This window comes from Opisthocomus hoazin, chromosome 33 (assembly GCF_030867145.1).
Source record: "Opisthocomus hoazin isolate bOpiHoa1 chromosome 33, bOpiHoa1.hap1, whole genome shotgun sequence".
NCBI lineage: Eukaryota > Metazoa > Chordata > Aves > Opisthocomiformes > Opisthocomidae > Opisthocomus > Opisthocomus hoazin.
This window is the reverse complement of record NC_134446.1, coordinates 3,553,522-3,578,698: the sequence shown is the minus strand read 5'-3', so window position 1 is coordinate 3,578,698 and position 25,177 is coordinate 3,553,522. Positions and strand designations below refer to the sequence as shown.

Genomic DNA, 25,177 nt, shown 5'->3' with positions numbered 1-25,177 from the left:
TGCGTCTTTTAGGTGGCAATGTGTGTTGTTGGGTCTTTTAGTTGGCAATGTGTGGTTTTGGGTCTTTTAGGTGGCACTGTGTGTTGCTGGGTGTTGTAGGTGTCAATGTGTGGTTTTGGGTCTTTTAGGTGGCAATGTGTGTTGTTGGGTCTTTGAGTTGGCTATGTGTAATTGTTTATTTAGGTGGAAATGGTGGTTGTTTGGTCTTTAAGTTTCAAGTTTTGTTGGGTCTTTGAGGTGGCAATGTGTGTTGCTGGGTCTTTTTGGTGGCAATGTTTGTTGCTGGTTCTTTGAGGTGGCAATGTGTGGTGTCCTGTCTTTTAAGTGGCAATGTGTGTGGTTGGGTCTTTTAGGATGGCAAAGTCTGTTTTCTGATCTTTTAGGTAGCAATGTGTGTTGGGTCTGTTACGTGGCAATATGTGTTGTTTTGGGTCTTTTAGTTTGCAATGTGTGTTGTTGGGTCTTTTAGGTGGCAATGTGTGTTGGGTCTTTTAGGTGGCAATTTGTGTTCTTGCGTTTTTAGGTAGCCATGAGTGGTTATGGGTCTTTTAGTTTGCAATGTGTGTTGTTGGGTCTTTTAGGTGGAAGTGTGTGTTGGGTATTTGAGGTGGCAATGGGTGTTGTTGGGTCTTTAAGTTTCAAGTTTTCTTTGGTCTTTCAGGTGGCAATGTGTGTTGCGTGTTTTAGGTGGCAATATCTATTGCTATGTTCTTTAGGTGGCAATATGCGTTATTGGGTCTGTTAGGTGGCAATTTGTGTTGTTGGGTCTTTTTGGTGGCAATGTGTGTTGCTGGGTCTTTTAGGTGGCAATGTGTGTTGTTAGGTGTTTGAGGTGGCAATGTGTGTTGGAGCTTTTAGTTTGCAATGTGTGTTGTTGGCTCTTTTAGGTGGCAATGAGTGTTGATTCTTTTAGGTGGCAATGTGTGTTGTTGGTTGTTTGAGGTGGTAATGTGTGTTGGGTCTTTTAGGTGGCACTGTGTGGTGTTTGGTCTTTTAGGTGGCAATGTGTGTTGTTGGGTCTTTGAGGTGGCAATGTGTGGTGTTGTGTCTTTTAGGTGGCAATATGTGTTGTTGGATCTTTGAGGTGGCAATGTGTGTTCTTGCGTCTTTTAGGTGGCAATGAGTGTTGTTGGGTCTTTTAGGTTGCAATGTGTGTATTTGGGTTTTGGGGTGGCAATGTGTGTTGGCTGTTTTAGGTGGCAATGTGTGTTGCTGGGTCTTTAAGTTTCAATATGTGTTGGGTGTTTTAGGTGGCAGTGTGTGGTGTTGGGTCTTTTTGGTGGCAATGTGTGTTGTTGCATCTTTTAGGTGGCAAGGTGTGGTGTGTGGTGTTTTAGGTGGCAATGTGTGTTGCTGGGTCTTTTAGATGGCAATGCGTGTTGCTGGGTCTTTCAGGTGGCAATGCGTGGTGTTGGGTATTTGAGGTGGCAGCGTGTGTTTTTGGGTGTTTTGACCCACATGAACACGGATGCACAGACGTGAACACGCATGCCCAGCTCTCCCCAGCCGCCCTTCCGACCCTGCACTGCTGCCACGACCCCAAACCCTCCGACCCTGCATCCCGAGCCCTTCCCAAGCTGCTCCTCAGTGCCGTGGCCCTCGGGTGCTGCCGCCAGCCCAGCCGCTCGCCCACCGGCACATCCTGGGGCACTCGGCACCCCCACACCCTCCGGCCACTGCAGCCTCGGGGCCAGCCTGAAGCCACGCCAGGTCACACTGCCCTGCAATGAGTGCCAGCGCTCTTTAAAGGGGGGTCCTTCCCTTCCCACAGAGCACCCCCTTATTCCCGCAGGGGTATTATTTTTTGGCTGCTCCAGCCGCCCTGGAGACCCTACCCTGCCCTGCACCTCCACCAGCCACTGGTGAGCCCCCCCCTCTGAAAACAGGGGTGCAACGCCTGACCCAGCGCAAGAGCACGTCCCCAGGCGCCTGAGCATCCCCCCGGCTCTGACCTTACCCCCGGGGAGCCGCCGGCCGGAGCGCAGGAGGAAAGGAAGACATTTCTCCATGCCCTGCAGAAAAGCAGAGCTGGCAGTTTAAAACCAACAATTAAAAAAAAAAAAAAAAAAGAAAAAAAAAAGGGGTGAGTAGCTGAAAGCAGGCTGCCGAGGAGAGAGGGCGGCTCAGTGGGACGGGAGCTGCTCCCTCGCTGGCACCGTCTCTCCCCGGCCCGAGCTGCTCCCTGCCCGCTGCAGCCCCTCGAAGCGCAGCTGGGGATGTCCCCGAGCACGGGACGGCGTGGGTCCCTGTGCCCGGGAGATGCCTCCCAGACCCCCGGGAGGGGGATTTGTGGGATCGACCCCAACATCAGAGAAAGACCCGCAGCTCCGAAGGGAGGGACGAGGTCAAAACGCAACTCCCGTTGTCGAAAACGCGACCGAGGGCCTTTTGTTCACAGCATGAAACGAGCTGAACTCGGCAAAGCGGCCGCAGATACAAAGAGTCCTTTGGAAAGCTGGGCAGAGAGGAACCTGATGAGGTTCAACAAAGGCAAATGCAGGGTCCTGCACCTGGGGAGGAACAACCCCATGCACCAGTACAGGCTTGGGGTGGACCTGCTGGAGAGCAGCTCTGCGGAGAGGGACCTGGGTGTCCTGTGGGAAGACAGGGTGACCATGAGCCAGCAGTGTTCCCTGGCTGCCAAGAAGGCCAATGGGATCCTGGGGTGCATTAGGAGGAGTGTGGGCAGCAGGGCGAGGGAGGTTCTCCTCCCCCTCTGCTCTGCCCTGGGGAGGCCCCATCTGGAGTCCTGTGTCCAGTGCTGGGCTCCCCAGTTCAAGAAAGATGAGGAGCTACTGGAGAGAGTCCAGCGGAGGGCTACGAGGATGATGAGGGGACAGGAGCATCTCCCCTACGAGGAGAGGCTGAGGGAGCTGGGCTTGTTCAGTCTGAAGAAGAGAAGGCTGCGAGGGGACCTTATAAATGCCTACAAATATCTGCAGGGTGGGTGTCAGGAGGATGGGGCCAAGCTCTTTTCAGTGGTGCCCAGTGACAGGACAAGGGGCAATGGGCACAAACTGAAGCACAGGAAGTTCCATCTGAACATGAGGAAGAACTTCTTCCCTCTGAGGGTGACGGAGCCCTGGCCCAGGCTGCCCAGGGAGGCTGTGGAGTCTCCTTCTCTGGAGATATTCAAGACCCGCCTGGACAAGGTCCTGTGCAGCCTGCTGTAGGTGACCCTGCTTCGGCAGGAGGGTTGGACTAGATGACCCACAGAGATCCCTTCCAACCCCTATTATTCTGTGATTCTGTGATTCTGTCAGGGAGGGAGGAAAAAATGTCAGAGGAGAAACCAAGAGTCGGGGAAACAAAAGTCCGTGTGTCAGTCAGATGTCCTTGAGCATGTCCTGGGTGAAGCAACCTCACGTTTGATTTAATACCTTAAAAAACAAATCTTCAACAAACCCTCCCAACCCCAGACCTACAAGATCAGCAAAACCCTGGAAACCAGCCACAGGGACGAGTCCTGATCTTGTCAGTAGCCAGAAATGGTGGGGGGTTGGGGGGGGTGGGAAGAAAGAAGGAGGATGGGGGGGACGTGGGGTACAGCAGGTCCGAGGGGTGCAGCTCAGGCTTGGTCAGCCACCAGGACCACGGGGGCTACCAGGTGCTTCCCAGTAGCCACTGCCTTGACCAAGTTGCTCTTCTGCTGCCGCTTGGCCAGCTTGGACTCAGAGTGGGGGTAGAGCTGCATGGCCCATGAGGTAGCACTGATGATGTTGGGCCGTGCTTCCTCCTCCGCCTCCTCTTCCTCGTCCTTGTCGCACCATGTCAGCTGGTGGTTGACAGCAACGGCCTCTGCGGCGAAGGAGGTGAGCTCTTTGGCACTGCTCTTCCTGCGGGGAGAAAGTGGCTCAGGGTGGGATGCGGGGGGCTGGAGGGAGGTTGGGGGGCAAATATCAGGGTGTCCCCTCGCGCGCATGCCATGCCAGATGGGTCAGGCACCAAAAACATGGCTCCAGCCCGAATCACGTGCTGCAACCGCTGCCCAGATGGCGAGAGCCGCAGCCGAGCAGAGCCGAGAGCAGCTCACTGGGGAGAGGAGCCAGGATATGGGGGGCTGGAATGTGTCCCCCACCCCCACCCCAGGGCCACCCATGCTCACCTCTACAAGATGATGGGGGTCAGCAGGGTGTTACCCAGGGCACACTGCAACGAAACGCAGCCAGGTCAGAGCCGAGCACCCCGCAATGGGGTGTCCCCCCACCCTGGCATTCGGGAGTGGAGGGGGGGAGGGGGGGGCAGCAGCACTCACCCCCTGCACCCAGGGGTGCTCCAGGACCTGGGCCGCGCTGAGCCGCTTCTTGGCATCTCGCACCAGCAGCCTGGAAATGAGATCTTTGGCCCCAGAGGAGATGTGCGCCCAGTCCTTGTCGCGAAACTCGTACTTCCCGTCCTGGATGCTCTCCAAGAGCATCTCCTGGGTGGGGGGGGAGGAAATAAAAAAGGGGCTGAGCTGGGAAGGGTGCTGCCAAACCAGCGGCGGGTTTCGGCACTGCCGGGGTCCGCCACGCACCTTGCAGCTGTCGCACGACCCGCCGCTGTCCCAGTCGCAGCCGCAGTCGCCCATGAAGGGGGGGTACCCGCTCAGCATGATGTACAGGAGGACACCCAGGCTCCACAGGTCGCAGCGCTTGTCGTAGGTGGGCGTCTCCTCGTTCTCATATAAAGTTTCCACCACCTCCGGGGCCATGTACTCGGGGGTGCCGCACTGCGGGGAGAGGCGGGGGTGAGCCCCAAAGGACAGGGGAGCGATGGGGCAGAGCTGAGAGACTGGGGGGGGCGTCTGCCAGAACTAAGGGGCTACCCCCTCCAAAATGAGGGTGCAGACACGGCCGCTTCCCGGGTTTGGTCCTGGCAGGGCAGATCATCCCGGCCAGGTTTCCCATCGCCACGTGGGAGATGCCATAGCCCTGCCACCCCGAAAAAAATAAAACCCTGAAGGGGTGCAACACTCACCCCAGACCCCCCCCCAGCACTGCCGCCACCGGGCCGGCTCAGCGGGGCAGCGTCCGTCCCATCACCCAGGACACGGCGGCGGGGACGGAGCCGGCTCTGCCTGTTCCCCTGCCTGACGCGGGCAGGGCCGCCGCAGCGGGCGCCGGATCCGGTGCCGGAGGAGCTAACGCTGACGCGAGGCGAGAGCCAGCGGTCCCGTTCCCCCACGGTTCCCCCACGGCTCCCGGGGCTCTGGGGCTTTCCAGCGCACGTGACCCGACCCGCAGCCCGCACCGCCTCGTGACCAGGGGAGAGCAGAGCTGCAGCCAGCAGATAATCACCCCGTAACATAACGAGAGGCCTCCTAACGAGACGCCTCGCCAGCCCTGGCAGCTGATGCCACCGCAAGAAGAAATAAAAAACCCCACGCAAGCCCAACCCGCAGCAACCCTGCATGGGCTTCCACCCGGCAGGGACCACAGCACCCACCCCCCTCTGCCCCCGCTGCTGAGAACGGGAAACTCGGGACACCTCAGAAATTCAGGTCCTCCCCCTGGCGGAGGGGAAACGCGGAGGAACGAGGAGGGGGGGGTGTTTTGGCCCCCACCTCTGCTGTTGGGCACCCTGCGTTGGCCAGGCTCTGCCCCCTCCCCAGCACGTGAGCACCCCAGAAACACCGTGAGCACCCCGAAAACAGCGGGGCACAGGGCAACACCCTGCGCCGGGGGGGCCCTGCTGCTGGTGATAAGAGGAGCAGGGTTTTCTGCAGGGGGGGGCAGGCTTGGTATGTGCCCCCCCCCAAATGTGAGACAGCTCCTTGCAACACAGGGGTTCCCCAGAAGCTTTCGGGGTGCCCACCCTGCAGGGGCTGCACCGCACGCAAGCAGCCCCAGCTCCCTCTCACCCGCAACCAGAGTAGGGGGGGGGGATCACGGTGGCCCCCCCAGCCCCTCGCCTGACCCACTTCTCCCCAAAAGCACAGCCTCTGCACAGCTGCCTCCGCCGGGGCCGGCTGTTGCTAAGGCTCACAGCAGCCCGGGCTCTGCGCCAGCCCCCCCTGCGCCGCCCGGCCCCCCCACGTTACAGAACCGCATCTCGCCCGCCGCCGCCGAGGGGGGGTCCCGCAGCGATGGGAGCGACGAGCAGCGGGGGGCTGCACGCAGCCCCAAAGCCTGGGGGGCCCCTCCAGGGACATTCCCCCCTCCATGGACATTCCACCCCCCCCCGAACCCCCCCATCGACATTATAGCCCCTCTGCCCCGTGGTTTGCACGCTTACCAGCGAGAGCAGCTCCGGGGTGGAAATGGGGGAGCAATTGCCATTGAGTCTGATGCCGCTTGCCAGGTCAAAGTCGCAGATCTTTACCGGGAAGACCTGGGGAGGGGGGGGAGCAGCGGCCAGTGACCCCCCCCAGCAGCCCCCAGGTACCCTCAGCCCCACGTTCGTGCCCCAGCTGCCGCAGCAACATCCCCCGCGGGGAACCAGGGCCCCCCCAGCCCCAGCAGCACCCCCTGCTCCCCGCTCACCTGGTCCGGGCGCTCGCACAGAATATTTGCTGGTTTTAAATCCCTGTGAGCAATTCCTGGGAGGGGGGAGAAGAGGCGATGAGTGGAAAAGCCTGCCCACCCCCCCCCCCCAAGATTTCCACAGCAGAAGGTCTGCACCCCGGGGTGGCTCGGCTCACCTTTGCTGTGCAAAAAGTGCAGGGCGCTGGCGATGTCCCGCACCACCATGCTGGCCTCCAGCTCGTTGAAGCGGCATCTCTGCAGGATGTGGGTCACGATGGAGCCTGCGGCCGGGCGAGAGCGGAGTGGGGGCTCGTGGGTGTTGTGGGGGCTCCCTCCGCCCCCGCTCCCCCCGCCCCGGCACCGCACTCACCTCCCCTCATCTTCTCAACCACCAGGTAAAACCTCTCCTCCTCCTCGAAGAACTCGATCAGCTGGAGGATGTTCCTGCGGGGACGGCGGCGTCAGCCCGGCGTCCTCCCAAAGAGATCGCGGGGTCCCCCCCTCCCCGCAGCCCCCCACCCCGCACGGCTCCCCGGGGGAGGGCCAACGGAGGAGAAAATCGGGTTTCCAGCGACTGAAACCACGCGGCTGGGGCCCCCGGCCACATTCCAGCAGGGAGAGGGGCTTCCAGCGCCGGGCCCCGCTCCCTAATTGCTCGCAGACCCTCCTGGCTCGCTCGCCCCGCTCCAGAAACAGCCCCGCTCAGCAGCTCTCCGCGGCGGGACGGCGAACGCCGCGGCGGCAGCTCGGCTCGCCCCTCGGCACCACTCCAACTCGGCCGCCGCGGCCCCCGTCGTCATGGCAAGCGGCTCCACGTCGCCTCGGGATGCTCCCGGCGAGGCCACGCGGAGGGAGAGCCGCGCAGGAGGGCGGCCTGCCTGCCGCCCATGGGTGTCGCGAGCGTCAGCCCGGTCTCAGCCCGCGCCCTGTGCCCACGGTGGGGGACGGGGACGGCGGCTGCCCTGCGGTACCTGTGTCCCTGGCACAGATTCAGCATCGCCACCTCCCGGAAGACCCTGTTGCGGACTCGGCCCTGGCGCTTCTCGATGATCTGCAAGGCAAAGCGGGCGAGACTCAGGGACAGGCACCGCTGCCGGGGAGGGACCGGGGCCGGCAACCACCGCGCCCCAACCCAGCCGGCGCTGGGGACCCCCGGGGCCGGGCAGAGGCAGGCAGGGTGTGCCCGAAGAGGTTAAGGCAGCAGAACAGGCTGTTCCCGGCGGCGGGGCCAAGCCGCTCCCACCCGGGGCCCGCGGCCAAGGCGAGCTCTGCGGCCGAGCCCCGGCGCAGCCGCCCCGGCAGCGGAGCACGGCCCTTCGCCCCGCCGGGCGCTGGCACAGCGGGTGCCTGGTGGACGTGCCATGGGGTGAGCAGGGGGTCCCCACCCGCGGGGGAGAGCTGGGTGGTCCCACTGACCCCCAGCCCTTCGGGGCACACTGAGCACCCAACCGCCATGCAGCCCTCCCCCTGCCTCAGTTTCCCTGCTTGGGCACCCAAAAGCAGCCCCGGGGCAACAGGGGAAGCCAAGTGCCCCTTGCGTTTGGACACAGGGCCTGTCCCAGCCGCCCCACGCCGTGACTGGGAGCCTGTGGGGTGCAGGGACGCGGCACCACCATCCCTGACCCCAAAAGCAGCTGGCTCACCCCGACCCCTCTAGTGTTTGTGGGGGCACAAAGACCTCCCTGGGGCGAGCGGGGGCTGGCCACCCTGCCACACCACATGCCCCTGCTTGCCCCAAGTCCCTAGACGCGGCGCAAGCGTCAATTTAATCTCGCGTCTGCCCTAATTTACAGGGATAGGAGCGTGGCTAAGGGGGTTGACAAAGGTCCTGCAGCTGGGCGGTGGCAGAGGACAGCGTGCCACCTGCGTGGCCTGGCCCCGCCCCGCTCCTGCCCCTCTCCATCCCCTCTACCCCGTGAAACCGTCGTCCTGTGCCAGCTCCGCACAGCCAGGAGAGCCAGGAGCCCAGGATGTGGAGGGCAGAAGGGGAAACTGAGACAGGGGGTGGGCAGGAGCCGGCTCTGCAGCCCCAAGCCGCAGAGCTTTACCTTCACTGCGTACTCCTTGTTGGTGACGAGGTTAACGCAGGTCTGGATTCTGCCTTGGGCCCCTTCTCCCAGCACCTCGTCGTGCAGCTGGTAAACATCTGGCAGGAGAGAGGGCGCCTGAGCTGCCGGCCCCACCGAGGCACGGGACACCACGGCTGTCCCCGAGCCTGGGGACACCAGGAAGGCTCCCAGCCCTGCCACAGCCCAGGGGGGGGGCCCCTGGGGTCCCTGGGCAGCCTTGCTCACCTTTGAACCTGCCGGAGAAGCTGTTCTTCTTGCTCCTTTTCTTGGCATTGGGGATGTCGATGGCCTGACTCAAAGGCACGTCTGCGCCGGAGCAAAGCCACCGGAGTGAGTCACCTCGGCCACCCTGCGCTCCCCCCAGCATCACCACCCCCGGGGCAGCCCCCCAACGCCTTCGGGGCAACGCAGAGGGCCGACATCCCGGGGTCCAGGGTGAGGGGACCCCGCCGGGCGGACATCCGCAGCTCACCAGGACGGGACGGGCACTCAAAGACGGGCTCCAGGTCATTGGACTTGTCGAGCTTCAGGTCAAACGCCAGCTCAAAGGGGTTTTGTTCCTGCAAGGGCCAAGAACACGAGTGAGACGGCAGCTGCTGGACCAGCCGACACCGCCCACCCGGTCCAGGCACGCCGCTGGCCTTGGCACACGCTCTGCTCGTGCAGGGCACCGGCTCACGGCACTGCTGCCAGAGGGACGCGGCAGAGCCGGAGGAGGAGGAGGAGGAGGAAGGGTTTGACCACGTCTCCTGCCGGGGATGTTGCCGCGGGGTCATGCCTCTGCGCCAGCAGCCCCAGGCCGGAACGCGGGCGATGATGAGAGGGACTGGGGCTGCGCGTACCAACCCAGCCCCGAATATCCACCCTGACCCTGTAGACAGCGAGGGGGGGAGGAAGAAGAGCCACAGGGCAGGACGGGCTCCGGAGCCACCGCACCGCGTCCTCCCGCCTCCCCGCAAGGTCACGGGGGGCCGGAGCCCACTCAGCGCCGCTCCGGTGAGCGCCGTGCCCGTGGCTGCGTGACGCCCGTGACCTGGCAGGATTGGGCCCCGCTCCCAACCCTCCCTGCACCCCGCATGGGTGATGGGTGTGGGAATCACTGCCTCCCCCACCCAAAACCCAGCGCCTCCTCCCCCAGCACCCCAAAGGGGACATGGGGACCTTCAACCCCCCCTGAGCCACCCCACCGCGGGACGGGGCAGTGCCGGGGGCACCCGGCCGGGAGGTGAAAGGGCCCCGTCCTCCGTGGGGTTACGAAATCTGTTTGGGTGGAGGCAGCAGCTCCCGGCGGCGTTCCCCAACCCGCCCCGGTGCCCCGGTGCCCGGGCCGGCTGCCAGCCCCAGCGCGGCGCGGGAGCAGCCAGCCCCGGCCACCGCCACCAGAAACAGCCCGAGAGCGCCTGTTTGCTGCCGGGGCGGCTCTCGGGGGGCTGGGGGGTCCCCATCGTGGTGGCGATGGTGGTGGCTGATGCCTGAAAACGCTCCTGCGCAGCGTTTGGCCAGATTCCCCCCCCAGCCCCCTAAAAAAAGACAGTATCAGGGTTTGCGGAGTGCAGTGTCACCCTCCAGCCCCCCTCAAGGCCCCCACGTCATGGCGGGGACGAGCGGCTTGGGCCCAAGTCCCTGCACCGTGGGCAGGATGAGGCCTCCCAGGGGGGCACCAGGGGGTTACATGGGGGACAGGGGGCCCTGCCCGCTGCCACAGCACCGGCGCACAAAAGGTTTGGGGGATGGGACGCGCAGGGCAGACGCTGCGCGGCGGCTCCGGCAGCGCATCCAAGGTGTCCCCCGTGTCCCCTCTGTCCTGGTCCCCAACCACCTGGGGTGGGGGGGATGGAGGGGGGGCCCAAACCCCAGCCAGAAGTCCTCAGAGCAGGATTAGGTGTCAGCTAAAATAAGCCGGGCAGGTTTCGGGTGAGCTCCCAGCATCCCTCGCAGCCCCGGGGGCCAAACTAAACAAAGCTCCCATGAAGTTGCCCGGCTGACGAGAGCCAGTGTTTGGGGGGACTCAGACACCCCCCTCGCACCCCCCTCGCCTGACAGTGGCCGGGAGGGACAGGGGTCCTGGTGCCCGGGCTGCAACCCCCCCTGCCAGGATCTGGCCCTCGCACAACAGGTCCCGGGCTGGGCCCGGCAGCCCCCCACCCCCTGCTTGCAGACGTGCGGTGAATGGGTGCAGCTGGGGGGGGGACACGACATGCAGCCCACCCGCTGACCCACCCCACGGGGGACACCCGTGGGAGCTGCAGCGGGGTGAGCAAAGCCTTGCTGTGGGGGGGGGGTGTGGGGGGGGTGTTTGACCCCCCCTCGGGGAGCACCCCGACCCCCGGGGCAGGGGGACAGGGCGGTCCTGCAGCCCTGGTTGGGTGGCAGCACCCCGGGCGCTCCCCTCTCTCCTCGGGGTGGGGGGGGAAGGGGGGAGGTGGCTGATGTGTGTCCGTGCCCCCCCCACCCCGGGCAGGGGATGCGGCGCAGAGCGCTGCAGAGCGCAGGATCCAGCCGCTGCGGACCTGCACCCCAACCCAGCACCCTCCCGTCCCGTCCCCCCCCCGGAGCACTCTCCCCCCGCCCCCTCTGGAGCATCACGGGGGCGGGGAGCACCCCCTTACCTTGAAGGAGCGGTGGAAACCGGGGATGTCAGAATCCTTTTGCACCATCTTGCTGCGGGGGGGTGGAAGGCAGAAACAAGGGAGGGGTGCGGGGTGGGCAAAAGCCCAACCAACCAACCAACAAAACAGGGAAAATAAACCGGGAGGGGGGGGAGGGATGCGGAGGGGCGGGCAGAGCGATCGCGGGGGGGCCGGAGGTGAGACGAGACCTGTGGAGAGAGGAGGCGGGGGGGGCGGGTGTCAGGGGGCTGCAGCCCGCACGGGGCCCGCACGGATCCCCCCCGGTCCCAAAACCCCCCCGGCGCTCACCGGCCCCGCAGAGCCGCCGCGGCGCCCAGGGGCGGGGACCCCCCCAGCCCCCCCCGCTGCACTGGGCGGGGTGCGGGGAGCCCCAGGGACCCCCCCCGGGGTCTCCCCCCACCCCAGCCCACGCGTGTCACGAGCGGGGCGGTGCTCAGCCGCGAGGCCTGCGCGCGGCAGGGGGTCACAGCACACTCCACACCCCCCCCCCGGCCCCACCCCGGCTGGGTGGCACCGTGGGAGCCCGTCACGGCGCGGGTGTCCCCCCCTCCCCTCCCCTCCCCTCCCCCCCACCCCACGTCTCGCGTGACGCCGACCCAGGCTGAGAACGCACGCGCCGAGTGGCGGCGCCTCGGCCAATGGCTGCGCATGACGTCACCGCCTGCGCGGCCTATTGGCTGCTCACCCCCTTCCCTCCCGAGCAGCCATCGCCCCGCCCCCCTGCACCCCGCCCCTCCCAGGCACCGCATCACGCTCCGCCCCCCTACCCGCAGTCCGGGTCTGGCCCCCCCCCACAAAGAGCCGGTGGGGACACAGCGGGGGGATCGCGACCCCCCCAGCCCCCCCAAATCCCACCCCCCTCGCAGCCGGGGCAATCACGGCCCCGCTCTACATTAGCGCTGCTAACGAGGGCACCCCAATTAGCGACACTCCTGCTAATGCACCCCAGGATGCCATTGGCCTTCTTGGCAGCCAGGGCACGCTGCTGGCTCATGGTCACCCTGTCGTCCACCAGCACCCCAGTCCCTCTCCGCAGAGCTGCTCTCCAGCAGGGCCGCCCCAAGCCTGTACTGGTGCCTGGGGTTGTTCCTCCCCAGGTGCAGGACCCTGCATTTGCCTTTGTTGAACCTCATCAGGTTCCTCTCTGCCCAACTCTCCAGCCTATCCAGGTCACACTGAACGGCAGCACAGCCTGCTGGTGTGTCTACCACACCTCCCAGTTTGGTGTCATCAGCAAACTTGCTGAGGGTACATTCTAACTCTTCATCCAGGTCACTGATGAAGAAGTTAAACAAGACTGGGCCCAGCACTGACCCCTGGGGCACACCACTGGTTACCGGTCTCCAACCAGACTCAGCGCCGCTGATGTCACCCTCTGAGCTCTGCCATTCAGCCAGTTCTCAATCCACCTCACCGACCACTCGCCCAGCCCACCCTTCCTGAGCTCCCCTAGGAGGATGTGATGGGAGACCGTGTCCAAAGCCTTGCTGAAGTCGACGTAGACAACACCCACGGCTCTCCCCTCATCTACCCAGCCAGTCACGCCATCGTAGAAAGCTCCCTGCACGCTCCTGGCCTGTCTGCACACTCACTGCACGCTTAATGCACACTTACCGCGTGCTCCTTGCATGGTCACTGCTCACGCTCCACGCTCACGACTTGCTCTCTGTGCACGCCTGGCCTCTCTGCACACTCCCTGCACGCTCCCTGCACGCTCCCCTGAACCACGGAACCACGGAATGTCTGGGGTTCCAAGGGGCCTCTGAGAGTAACGGAACCACGGAATGTTTGGGGTTCCAAGGGGCCTCTGAGAGTAACGGAACCACGGAATGTTTGGGGTTCCAAGGGGCCTCTGAGAGTAACTGAACCACGGAATGTTTGGGGTTCCCAGGGACCTCTGGGGTCATCCAGCCCAACCCCCTGCCCAAGCAGGGTCACCCAGAGCAGGCTGCACAGCACTGTGGCCAGGCGGGCCTTGAATATCTCCAGAGAAGGAGACTCCACAACCTCCCTGGGCAGCCTGGGCCAGGGCTCCGTCACCCTCAGAGGAAAGAAGTTCTTCCTCGGCTTCAGCTCGAGCTTCCTCTGCTTCAGTTTGTGCCCGTTGCCCCTTGTCCTGTCGCTGGGCACCACTGAACAGAGTCTGGCCCTGTCCTCCTGACACCCACCCTGCAGATATTTAGAGGCATTTCGAAGGTCGCCTCTCAGCCTTCTCTTCTCCAGGCTGAACAAGCCCAGCTCCCTCAGCCTTTCCTCGTAGGAGAGGTGCTCCAGTCCCCTCATCATCCTCCTAACCCTCCTCTGGACTCTCTCCAGTAGCTCCTCATCTTTCTTGAACTGGGAAGCCCAGAACTGGCCCTGGCACTTCAAATGAACCTTGAAATAAGGAGGAAGATTCAGGATACCAAGGCAAAAACTAAAAACTGAGGGCAGCACACTAAGGCACATATAGCAAGGCTATGCAAAAAGCTAAAGATCTAAAGCAAAACTAGCAATACCTACAAATAGAGGCAATGATTTCAAAAACTTAGCCTTCTATAAGATCTCAATAGGGAGGAGGATGAAGGCAGTCAAGGGAAATACTAAAGAAAAGAGTGGCAGCAGACTGAAACAGCTGTGGAAAGACAATGTAAAAAGTCAGCATAAAGACGCAAACCATGACAGAATGACTACAACAGAAAGGAACACCAAGAAATGTATGTCAAAATGTGAAAAACTGACAGAGATTAAAGAAACAAAGGAAAAAAATATAGGGAAATACAAGGACCACAAACTAAAAGAGAGATTTCGAAAGAAAATCTATAATACTAACGACCTAAGGAATGACGCAAAACTCTTCAAGACAGCGATTTCAAAACCTTACACTTCAAATGAACCTTGAAATAGGGAGGAAGATTCAGGAAACCAAGGCAAAAACTAAAAACTGAGGGCAGCACAGTAAGGCACACATGGCAAGGCTATGCAAAAAGCTAGAGATCTAAAGCAAAACTAGCAATACCTACAAATACAGGCAATGATTTCAAAAACTTAGCCTTAAATAAGATCTCAATAGGGAGGAGGATGAAGGAAGTCAAGGGAAATACTAAACAAAAGAGTGGCAGCAAACTGAAACAGCTGTGGAAAGACAATGGAAAAAGCCAGCATAAAGACGCACACCAAGACAGAATGACTCCAACAGAATGGAAGACCAGGAAATGTATGTCAAAATGTGAAAAACTGACAGAGATTAAAGAAACAAAGGAAAAAAATATAGGGAAATACAATCACCGCGAACTAAAAGAGAGATTTCGAAAGAAAATCTGTAATACTAACGACCTAAGGAATGACACAAAACTCTTGAAGTCAGCGATTTCAAAACCTTACACTTCAAATGAATCTTGAAATAGGGAGGAAGATTCAGGAAACCAAGGCAAAAACTAAAACCTGAGGGCAGAACACTAAAGCAGACATAGCAAGGTTATGTAAAAAGCTAGAGATCTAAAGCAAAACTAGCAATACCTACAAATACAGGCAATGATTTCAAAAACTTAGCCTTCAATGAGATATCAATATGGAGAAGGATGAAGGAAGTCAAGGGAAATACTAAACAAAAGAGTGGCAGCAAACTAAAATGAGATGTAGAACGACAATGTAAAAAGCCAGGGTGTTCTGGAAAAACAACAAAAAGTGACTAGAATAGAATGGAAGACGAGGACATGAACGTTGACAAGTGAAAAACCAACAGAGATTAGGGAACAAAAGAAAAAATACAGGGAAATACAATCACCGTGAACTAAGAGAGAGATTTCAAAAGAAAATCTATAATACTAACGACCTAAGGACTGACACAAAACTCTTCAAGACAGCGATTTCAAAACCTTACACTTCAAATGAACCTTGAAATAGGGAGGAAGATTCAGGATACCAAGGCAAAAACTAAAAACTGAGGGCAGAACACTAAGGCAGACATAGCAAGGCTATGCAAAAAGCTAAAGATCTAAAGCAAAACTAGCAATACCTACAAACAGAGGCAATGATTTCAAAAACTTAGCCTTCTATAAGATCTCAATAGGGAGGAGGATGAAGGAAGTCAAGGGAAATACTAAAGAAAAGAGTGGCAGCAGACTGAAACAGCTGTGGAAAGACAATGTAAAAAGCCAGCATAAAGACGCAAACCATGACAGAATGACTACAACAGAAAGGAAGACCAGGAAATGAATGTCAAAATGTGCAAAACCGACAGAGATTAAAGAAACAAAGAAGAAAAAATAGAACAACACAAGTAACTACTAAGGAATGACACAAAACTCTTGAAGAAAACAATATATGAAATTCTCAGACTTCATATGAACACTGAAATTGGGAGGAAGACTAAGGAAGTAAAGGGCAAATCTAATAACCCACGGCAGCAAACTAAAACAGCCGTAGAAAGACAATGTAGAATGCACGGCCACTCTGGAAACCCTTCGACTTAGAAAGAAAACTTAACTAGGGAGGAAGATTAAGGAAGTCAAGGCAAAACCTAAAAACTGAGGGCAGCACACTAACACAGACATAGCAAGGCTATGCAAAAAGCTAGAGATATAAAGGAAAACAAGCAATACCTACAAATATAGGCAATGATTTCAAAAACTTAGCCTTCAATAAGATCTCAATAAAAAGGAGGATGAAGGAAGTCAAGGGAAATACTAAACAAAAGAGTGGCAGAAAACTAAAGCAGATGTAGAAAGGCAATGTCAAAAGCCAGGGTTCTTAAGGTGCCAGTCTTTAACATCAATGTCTCTGTATTTCAAGGTCAGGACTTCAACAGTTCTGCTGTCTGTGTACACCAGTGAGAGATGACCTGCTTTTCATTCGTTCAGGCACTGCACCTACACTTAGTCACAGATCTCATTTTTTTTTATGTTTTACCCTCCAAGATGTAATAGACAACAGGGCACTCTTTAAGTGAAACTAAATAGCAGTTCTACTGATTTAAATACAAAAAGTTTTCTCCTGTGGTACATTCATCCACAAGAACTTTAACACCTCTTGATAGAAGGAATAATAAGAAACATGAAAGTTGACCAAACTAGCTGCAGTGCTATTTTCTATTAGTTTTAACAAAGCACCTGTGTGGAAGTTGCAAGCTGTCCTTATAGATTCGCAAACTTAGCAAGGACAAGACAGTGACAAGAGCAGGAGCTGCAACCAAGAACCAGCAAAAAGCAGCTTTGCAGTTTTGCAATGAGATAGAACGAACCGAGCATGCGCAGCACTCCAGAGGTAACTCACAGGCAAATGAGGAAGACTACCAAAAGAGATGAAGTAACAACCTAAGACCACCAGAGACCACCCGGGAGCTGTAATACACCTGCCTAAAGGAGAATTTGAATAGATTCATACTCTCTCTTAAATATAACGCTTAATATGCATATTGTAGTTATATTTAACCTGAAATTAAAGGGTGTTTGGCGCACACGTTTGGAGGAGAGATCCCCTGTGTGCCCAGCGCCGTAATAAAGGACACCTGGTTAACAGTATACATGGTACTGTTAGGTTATTACCAGATCTGTGAATCACTCTAACCAGCATTTTCCTTTTTGACTAGAAAATGAAAATCTTCAACAGCAGATAGCCCTGAAATAAGCTTCAGTCAAATGTGGACCAAATACAGGGTGTGCGTTATGATATGACACAGAGCTGGACTTGACTCTTCAAAGCAATCATGCACTAAGGAAAATTTTAGGTTGTTATGCAGAGTTTTAACTAGAGTCTTGGCAACCGAATTTGGGACATGAAAGGTATTAGCACTACAGTACTACGTGCAGTAGAGAAAACTGCTCTTGCAGTTCAATTCCAACACCGCATCCTCAAACAAATTGAAGCTGCTGTGTTTGAGCAACATGGGTGGAAATCTCACCTGCCACGCTGAAGTGACGCTGGGGCATTTCTTCACCTTGTAGTCTCTTTAGTCAGGCTTACTGAATCTCTCCCAGAGTCTGAGGCAAAGCCCATGGATTTCTCCTGTTTGCAACAGGGGATGTCTGAGCCGTCACATGGTGGTTTGTTGTGGGGTACCACTTGTACCCTGGATTTGCCTTCATAAGTGCATCCCTGCACTAGAAAGAAAAGCAAAACTTCCAGTCAGGTCACTCATGAGAATGGACTATCCACAGGGCAACAGAGTGCACTGCTTGTAATGGGATTTACGACAGTAAAGAATCCTGAAATAGCTTGATTTTTAACATTTAATCACATGTTTAGAGTCTGACTGCCAACACAACCGAACAAAAGAAACAGGACGATAAGATGAGCTGTATTTCAAAAAGCGAGGTTTCTCTTTACCCACCTGACGGTCTATCACCCAGAGCAGGCTGAAGTTCTGATCCTGCAAACTGCTCCCCACTGCTTCTCTGCTCACCTTGGCAAACAAGGACAGCTGTTCCCATTCTTTTGCAGGTACAATATTTCCAGTTTTACACTGCAGTTTGAATGAAATGAAGACATACATTTAGCAATACATGCAGAACGATGCTCCCAGACCAGGCACAGAAAAAAACCCACGACCAGGATCACCTCATTTTCAGCAACTTTGGATATGTCATCCCCGTGTTCCCACCAAAATGTACCACGCTGCATCAAATCAACCAGGAAAAAAAATCTTCAGGTAATGCTGACCCACAGACACGCTGTATCTTCAGAACAGGGCGTCTGTATGAAACCTGCACACTCAGGGCTGCGACCCCTCTCCCCTCACCCCTTTTCTCTCTCCCTCAGCCCGGGCTGGGAGCTCACCTCACCAGTGAAGGACACCAGGGAAGGACACCAGCCTCACCGAGGGACAGGGAGGGGAAAAGGGAGCAAAGGCAAAGGCAACGCACAAAGGAGCAGCTCTGCCTTCCCTCGCTCAGCCCACAGCCCGCTGGTGCCTGTGCCTGTGCCTGGGGGCTCCGTCTCCGTCCCCTGCCCCTCCCCAGCTCTGGGCTCACCCCCGGGGCTGCCCCGGCTGGGCCCGGCTCCAGCAGGGAGCTCCCCCCCGCCCCCCTGGCACGGCCAGCAGGCAGCAGAGTCCCCAGTGCCCACCCCAGGGCCCCGCTCCCCTCACGGGCAGCCCCAGCCCTCACCTCAGCCAGGGCCTGGAGTGGATCCTGTCCCTGCCACACCAACATGGCCACCCAGCAGCCCCTGCCCCGGGCCTACAGCTCCCAGCATGCCCCGGGAACCAACATGGCCAGCAGCAGCCCTGCCACAGGGCAGGCCCCAGGCCTACAGCTCCCAGCATGCCCTGGGAACCAACATGGCCACCCAGCAGCCCCTGCCACAGGGCAGGCCCCAGGCCTACAGCTCCCAGCATGCCCTGGGAACCAACATGGCCACCCAGCAGCCCCTGCCACAGGGCAGGCCCCAGGCCTACAGCTCCCAGCATGCCCCGGGAACCAACATGGCCGCCAGCTGCTTCAAGCAGGACAGAGGGATGGGAGCAGGACAGGGACAGGGAGTGGGGGACGCAGGGCAGGGGCAGGGGGCAGCCAGGAACGTTGTGATGAGCAACAGGACAGACGGACAGAGAGCAGAGGAGGGCAGAGGAAGGACAGGGGGTCAGACCGACACAGGCTGGGCGAGGGAGCAGAGCAGAGGGAAAAGGATGGGAGGAAACAGGAAGGGCAGAGGGAGGGGAGAGGCAGGGCCAGAGAGGAGTAAACATGGAAGAGAAGCAAACGATCTGCAGAACGGCCAGGACTGTGAACCAGCAGCTCAGTGCCTCTTCTCTCAAAAGGTGTGAACACTGCAGCTGGTGACGCCAGAAGCAGCTGCAGGAGCCAGGGGCCTGCTGCTGCCCCACTGTAATGGAACAGTTCTTCCCCTGGAAAGAAGGGGTATCGTCTGTGTTTAATTAGCCTCCCTTCCATCAAGTATTTTTTTAATTAGTGCAGGACAAGCATTATATTAACATTTAACCGAAGTTCAAAGACAGGATATCGTGGCCACCTGCACTATCCGTTTAATCAAGGACAAATGCTCCTTCTGGAAGAAACAAAGGAAAGTTGGCAGAAGAAAGTAGTCTTAAGTTGTCCTTAGGTGACATGTGACCAGATGTGGATGAAAGCAGTTAGGGTACTTCACCCGGGAGGACCACCAAGGACCACCAGAAGAGGAACACACACGCAGAACGGGTCTGAAAAGGAGCCAAGAACAACAACGCCACGTCATTAAGTAATTCACATAGATTAGAATGAATAAGTATTAGACAGACAGAATATTCATGAATTCAATGTGTAAGTGCAATGGAGAAGATGTCTTTGGCTGTGCTTGATCTGTGGGAAGTCCACCGAGCACCCAGGCCTGAATAAAGCAATATCTCTCCTGGGTGTGTGAGGCTTGGCTGATTGCACACCGGGTAAAGAATGCGCTTTTCGGACAACACTGTCACCTATTCCGCAATCGGTGACATCAGAAGAAGCGTCACAAGCACGGTGACCTCACATTCCCGATGAGCTACTCAGGGACATGGGACATCGCCAGCACCTGCACAAGCCTGGGGCCGGCTCTGACGCCAACAGCTACTCCGGCACCAGTGACCTCACGAGCCCCTGCACAGCAGGAGCCTCCTCACTGCCCACACCCTCGATTTTTCACCTCCATCTCTCTCTCCCACCTCCCCGTGCTCACCTCTCTCCCAGGCACCTTTCTCACCTGCTCCACGGCCTCCCAATGCCTCTATCTGTCTCGGTGTTTGTGTGGCACATGTTACCTCAGAAGAACTGTCCCAGCCGGGTCACCCGCATCTCCTTCTCTTCTCCCTCTGCTGCCATCATGACGTCATCAAGAGTCTGATGCGACCTCAGAGGCCCCTCCATCCTGCCTCCCTTCTGCTGGTAAATCCTGTTCCTGCAAGAGAAGTGACAACCGGTCGGTGTCCTCTCCGAGGCATCTTGCCCGCATCTTCTTGAGCTGGACAGATGGTGGGACCTGTCACCACCAGCCCCGGCTGTGCTTGAAGTCTTCTCCTGGCACAGGCGCAGCTCTGGCTGTGCTTGGTGCGTGTCGTGCTTGCTGAAGGAGAACAGCAACGCCCCGAGTTGCTCCTGGGCAGTGTCCTGCTGGCAGAGCTCGTATCAAGGCAGGTTTGTCGCAGGTCCCGAGGCTGGTCCCGGGGTACCCCCGGTCCTCCAGCTCGGCCACAGGTCCCACATCTGGCTCCTGGGAAAGCCCGTTCCCAGCTGTGAGCCAGGCCAAGGGCATGGGGCACAAACAGCCCCAACTCCGAGGGCCCCAGCCCCCAACGGGCTCTGCGCCCAAACCACTCAAACTTCCAAACAGGCTCTCCCTCTGACTGCACTGTCTTCAGTTTTAAGGAACGAGACTGTGTGCTCCCAGATTCCACAGTCCGACCTAAACTGTTAAGAGGGAGATTAGGGATCCAGAACAAAAGAATTTCCATTACAGAATCTCAGCCACCACTTTCATGATCGTCTTCACTCACCCACAAAAGCTGCGTTGTAAAAAATCTTACAGCTAATTAAAATTATCCTTTCCTCCCCAAATCTTTGTTCTTCTCATACCCTCAGACTAAAGCAGTAATGATCATAGAACTATTCTGTAATCACCACCAAAGGCAAAGGGGACATGGCAGGCCCCAGGGAAGCAGGGTTACCCAGGGAACGTCCCGATACCCTCCCTTCCCAGCAGCCCACGGCAGCACAGCGCATGCTCTTTCACTCTTTAAGTGAAACTAAATAGCAGTTCTACTGATTTAAATACAAAAAGTTTTCTCCTGTGGTACATTCATCCACAAGAACTTTAACACCTCTTGATAGAAGGAATAATAAGAAACATGAAACTTGACCAAAGTAGCTGCAGTGCTATTTTCTATTAGTTTTAACAAAGCACCTGTGTGGAAGTTGCAAGCTGTCCTTATAGATTCGCAAACTTAGCAAGGACAAGACAGTGACAAGAGCAGGAGCTGCAACCAAGAACCAGCAAAAAGCAGCTTTGCAGTTTTGCAATGAGATAGAACGAACCGAGCATGCGCAGCACTCCAGAGGTAACTCACAGGCAAATGAGGAAGACTACCAAAAGAGATGAAGTAACAACCTAAGACCACCAGAGACCACCCGGGAGCTGTAATACACCTGCCTAAAGGAGAATTTGAATAGATTCATACTCTCTGTTAAATATAACGATTAATATGCATATTGTAGTTATATTTAACCTGAAATTAAAGGGTGTTTGGCACACACGTTTGGAGGAGAGATCCCCTGTGTGCCCGGCGCCGTAATAAAGGACACCTGGTTAACAGTATACATGGTACTGTTAGGTTATTACAAGATCTGTGAATCACTCTAACCAGCATTTTCCTTTTTGACTAGAAAATGAAAATCTTCAACAGCAGATAGCCCTGAAATAAGCTTCAGTCAAATCTGGAGCAAATACAGGGTGTGCGTTATGATATGACACAGATTTGGACTTGACTCTTCAAAGCAATCATGCACTAAGGAAAATTTTAGGTTGTTATGCAGAGTTTTAACTAGAGTCTTGGCAACCGAATTTGGGACATGAAAGGTATTAGCACTACAGTACTACGTGCAGTAGAGAAAACTGCTCTTGCAGTTCAATTCCAACACCGCATCCTCAAACAAATTGAAGCTGCTGTGTTTGAGCAACATGGGTGGAAATCTCACCTGCCACGCTGAAGTGACGCTGGGGCATTTCTTCACCTTGTAGTCTCTTTCCTCAGGCTTACTGAATCTCTCCCAGAGTCTGAGGAAAAGCCCATGGATTTCTCCTGTTTGCAACAGGGGATGTCTGAGCCGTCACATGGTGGTTTGTTGTGGGGTACCACTTGTACCCTGGATTTGCCTTCATAAGTGCATCCCTGTACTAGAAAGAAAAGCAAAACTTCCAGTCAGGTCACTCATGAGAATGGACTATCCACAGGGCAACAGAGTGCACTGCTTGTAATGGGATTTAAGACAGTAAAGAATCCTGAAATAGCTTGATTTTTAACGTTTAATCACATGTTTAGAGTCTGACTGCCAACACAACCGAACAAAAGAAACAGGACGATAAGAAGAGCTGTATTTCAAAAAGCGAGGTTTCTCTTTACCCACCTGAGGGTCTATCACCCAGAGCAGGCTGAGTTCTGATCCTGCAAACTGCTCCCCACTGCTTCTCTGCTCACCTTGGCAAACAAGGACAGCTGTTCCCATTCTTTTGCAGGTACAATATTTCCAGTTTTACACTGCAGTTTGAATGAAATGAAGACATACATTTAGCAATACATGCAGAACAATGCTCCCAGACCAGGCACAGAAAAAAACCCACGACCAGGATCACCTCATTTTCAGCAACTTTGGATATGTCATCCCCGTGTTCCCACCAAAATGTACCACGCTGCATCAAATCAACCAGGAAAAAAAATCTTCAGGTAATGCTGACCCACCGACACGCTGTATCTTCAGAACAGGGCGTCTGTATGAAACCTGCACACTCAGGGCTGCGACCCCTCTCCCCTCACCCCTTTTCTCTCTCCCTCAGCCCGGGCTGGGAGCTCACCTCACCAGGGAAGGACACCAGGGAAGGACACCAGCCTCACCGAGGGACAGGGAGAGGAGAAGGGAGCAGAGGGAAAGGCAACGCACAAAGGAGCAGCTCTGCCTTCCCTCGCTCAGCCCACAGCCCGCTGGTGCCTGTGCCTGTGCCTGGGGGCTCCGTCTCCGTCCCCTGCCCCTCCCCAGCTCTGGGCTCACCCCCGGGGGTGCCCCGGCCGGGCCCGGCTCCAGCAGGCAGCTCCCCCCCGCCCCCCTGGCACGGCCAGCAGGCAGCAGAGTCCCCAGTGCCCACCCCAGGGCCCCGCTCCCCTCACGGGCAGCCCCAGCCCTCACCTCAGCCAGGGCCTGGAGTGGATCCTGTCCCTGCCACACCAACATGGCCACCCAGCAGCCCCTGCCCCGGGCCTACAGCTCCCAGCATGCCCCGGGAACCAACATGGCCAGCAGCAGCCCTGCCACAGGGCAGGCCCCAGGCCTACAGCTCCCAGCATGCCCTGGGAACCAACATGGCCACCCAGCAGCCCCTGCCACAGGGCAGGCCCCAGGCCTACAGCTCCCAGCATGCCCCGGGAACCAACATGGCCACCCAGCAGCCCCTGCCACAGGGCAGGCCCCAGGCCTACAGCTCCCAGCATGCCCCGGGAACCAACATGGCCACCCAGCAGCCCCTGCCACAGGGCAGGCCCCAGGCCTACAGCTCCCAGCATGCCCCGGGAACCAACATGGCCACCAGCCACTTCAAGCAGGACAGAGGGATGGGAGCAGGACAGGGACAGGGAGTGGGGGACGCAGGGCAGGGGCAGGGGGCAGCCAGGAACGTTGTGATGAGCAACAGGACAGAGGGACAGAGAGCAGAGGAGGGCAGAGGAAGGACAGGGGGTCAGACCGACACAGGCTGGGCGAGGGAGCAGAGCAGAGGGAAAAGGATGGGAGGAAACAGGAAGGGCAGAGGGAGGGGAGAGGCAGGGCCAGAGAGGAGTAAACATGGAAGAGAAGCAAACGATCTGCAGAACGGCCAGGACTGTGAACCAGCAGCTCAGTGCCTCTTCTCTCAAAAGGTGTGAACACTGCAGCTGGTGACGCCAGAAGCAGCTGCAGGAGCCAGGGGCCTGCTGCTGCCCCACTGTAATGGAACAGTTCTTCCCCTGGAAAGAAGGGGTATCGTCTGTGTTTAATTAGCCTCCCTTCCATCAAGTATTTTTTTAATTAGTGCAGGACAAGCATTATGTTAACATTTAACCGAAGTTCAAAGACAGGATATCGTGGCCACCTGCACTATCCGTTTAATCAAGGACAAATGCTCCTTCTGGAAGAAACAAAGGAAAGTTGGCAGAAGAAAGTAGTCTTAAGTTGTCCTTAGGTGACATGTGACCAGATGTGGATGAAAGCAGTTAGGGTACTTCACCCGGGAGGACCACCAAGGACCACCAGAAGAGGAACACACACGCAGAACGGGTCTGAAAAGGAGCCAAGAACAACAACGCCACGTCATTAAGTAATTCACATAGATTAGAATGAATAAGTATTAGACAGACAGAATATTCATGAATTCAATGTGTAGGTGCAATGGAGAAGATGTCTTTGGCTGTGCTTGATCTGTGGGAAGTCCACCGAGCACCCAGGCCTGAATAAAGCAATATCTCTCCTGGGTGTGTGAGGCTTGGCTGATTGCACACCGGGTAAAGAATGCGCTTTTCGGACAACACTGTCACCTATTCCGCAATCGGTGACATCAGAAGAAGCGTCACATGCACGGTGACCTCACATTCCCGATGAGCTACTCAGGGGCATGGGACATCGCCAGCACCTGCACAAGCCTGGGGCCGGCTCTGACGCCAACAGCTACTCCGGCACCAGTGACCTCACGAGCCCCTGCACAGCAGGAGCCTCCTCACTGCCCACACCCTCGATTTTTCACCTCCATCTCTCTCTCCCACCTCCCCGTGCTCACCTCTCTCCCAGGCACCTTTCTCACCTGCTCCACGGCCTCCCAATGCCTCCATCTGTCTCGGTGTTTGTGTGGCACATGTTACCTCAGAAGAACTGTCCCAGCCGGGTCACCCGCATCTCCTTCTCTTCTCCCTCTGCTGCCATCATGACGTCATCAAGAGTCTGATGCGACCTCAGAGGCCCCTCCATCCTGCCTCCCTTCTGCTGGTAAATCCTGTTCCTGCAAGAGAAGTGACAACCGGTCGGTGTCCTCTCCGAGGCATCTTGCCCGCATCTTCTTGAGCTGGACAGATGGTGGGACCTGTCACCACCAGCCCCGGCTGTGCTTGAAGTCTTCTCCTGGCACAGGCGCAGCTCTGGCTGTGCTTGGTGCGTGTCGTGCTTGCTGAAGGAGAACAGCAACGCCCCGAGTTGCTCCTGGGCAGTGTCCTGCTGGCAGAGCTCGTATCAAGGCAGGTTTGTCGCAGGTCCCGAGGCTGGTCCCGGGGTACCCCCGGTCCTCCAGCTCGGCCACAGGTCCCACATCTGGCTCCTGGGAAAGCCCGTTCCCAGCTGTGAGCCAGGCCAAG

The 25,177-nt window shown here is 57.2% G+C and overlaps 1 protein-coding gene across 1 annotated transcript in view; it reads right to left on the bottom strand.

The window, feature by feature from the left end:
• Positions 1-3,354: 3,354 nt before the first annotated feature.
• LOC142365234 (MAP kinase-interacting serine/threonine-protein kinase 2-like) overlaps positions 3,355-25,177 on the bottom strand; it is a 29,026-nt gene continuing 7,203 nt past the window's right edge. Inside the window, exons 6-24 of the mRNA XM_075445893.1 lie at positions 23,929-24,828; positions 22,218-22,348; positions 21,789-21,987; positions 19,096-19,995; positions 17,456-17,587; positions 17,027-17,225; positions 11,125-11,333; positions 8,988-9,075; positions 8,741-8,821; positions 8,495-8,592; positions 7,418-7,497; positions 6,817-6,890; positions 6,623-6,727; positions 6,465-6,520; positions 6,217-6,312; positions 4,517-4,711; positions 4,256-4,420; positions 4,106-4,149; positions 3,355-3,836 (exon numbers count right to left, since the gene is read on the bottom strand). Of these exons, the coding sequence (XP_075302008.1) occupies positions 4,108-4,149; positions 4,256-4,420; positions 4,517-4,711; positions 6,217-6,312; positions 6,465-6,520; positions 6,623-6,727; positions 6,817-6,890; positions 7,418-7,497; positions 8,495-8,592; positions 8,741-8,821; positions 8,988-9,075; positions 11,125-11,333; positions 17,027-17,054 (1,317 nt within the window). The 5' untranslated portion in view covers positions 17,055-17,225; positions 17,456-17,587; positions 19,096-19,995; ... (1 more) ...; positions 22,218-22,348; positions 23,929-24,828 and the 3' untranslated portion in view covers positions 3,355-3,836; positions 4,106-4,107. The remainder of the gene's footprint in view (positions 3,837-4,105; positions 4,150-4,255; positions 4,421-4,516; positions 4,712-6,216; positions 6,313-6,464; positions 6,521-6,622; positions 6,728-6,816; positions 6,891-7,417; positions 7,498-8,494; positions 8,593-8,740; positions 8,822-8,987; positions 9,076-11,124; positions 11,334-17,026; positions 17,226-17,455; positions 17,588-19,095; positions 19,996-21,788; positions 21,988-22,217; positions 22,349-23,928; positions 24,829-25,177) is intronic.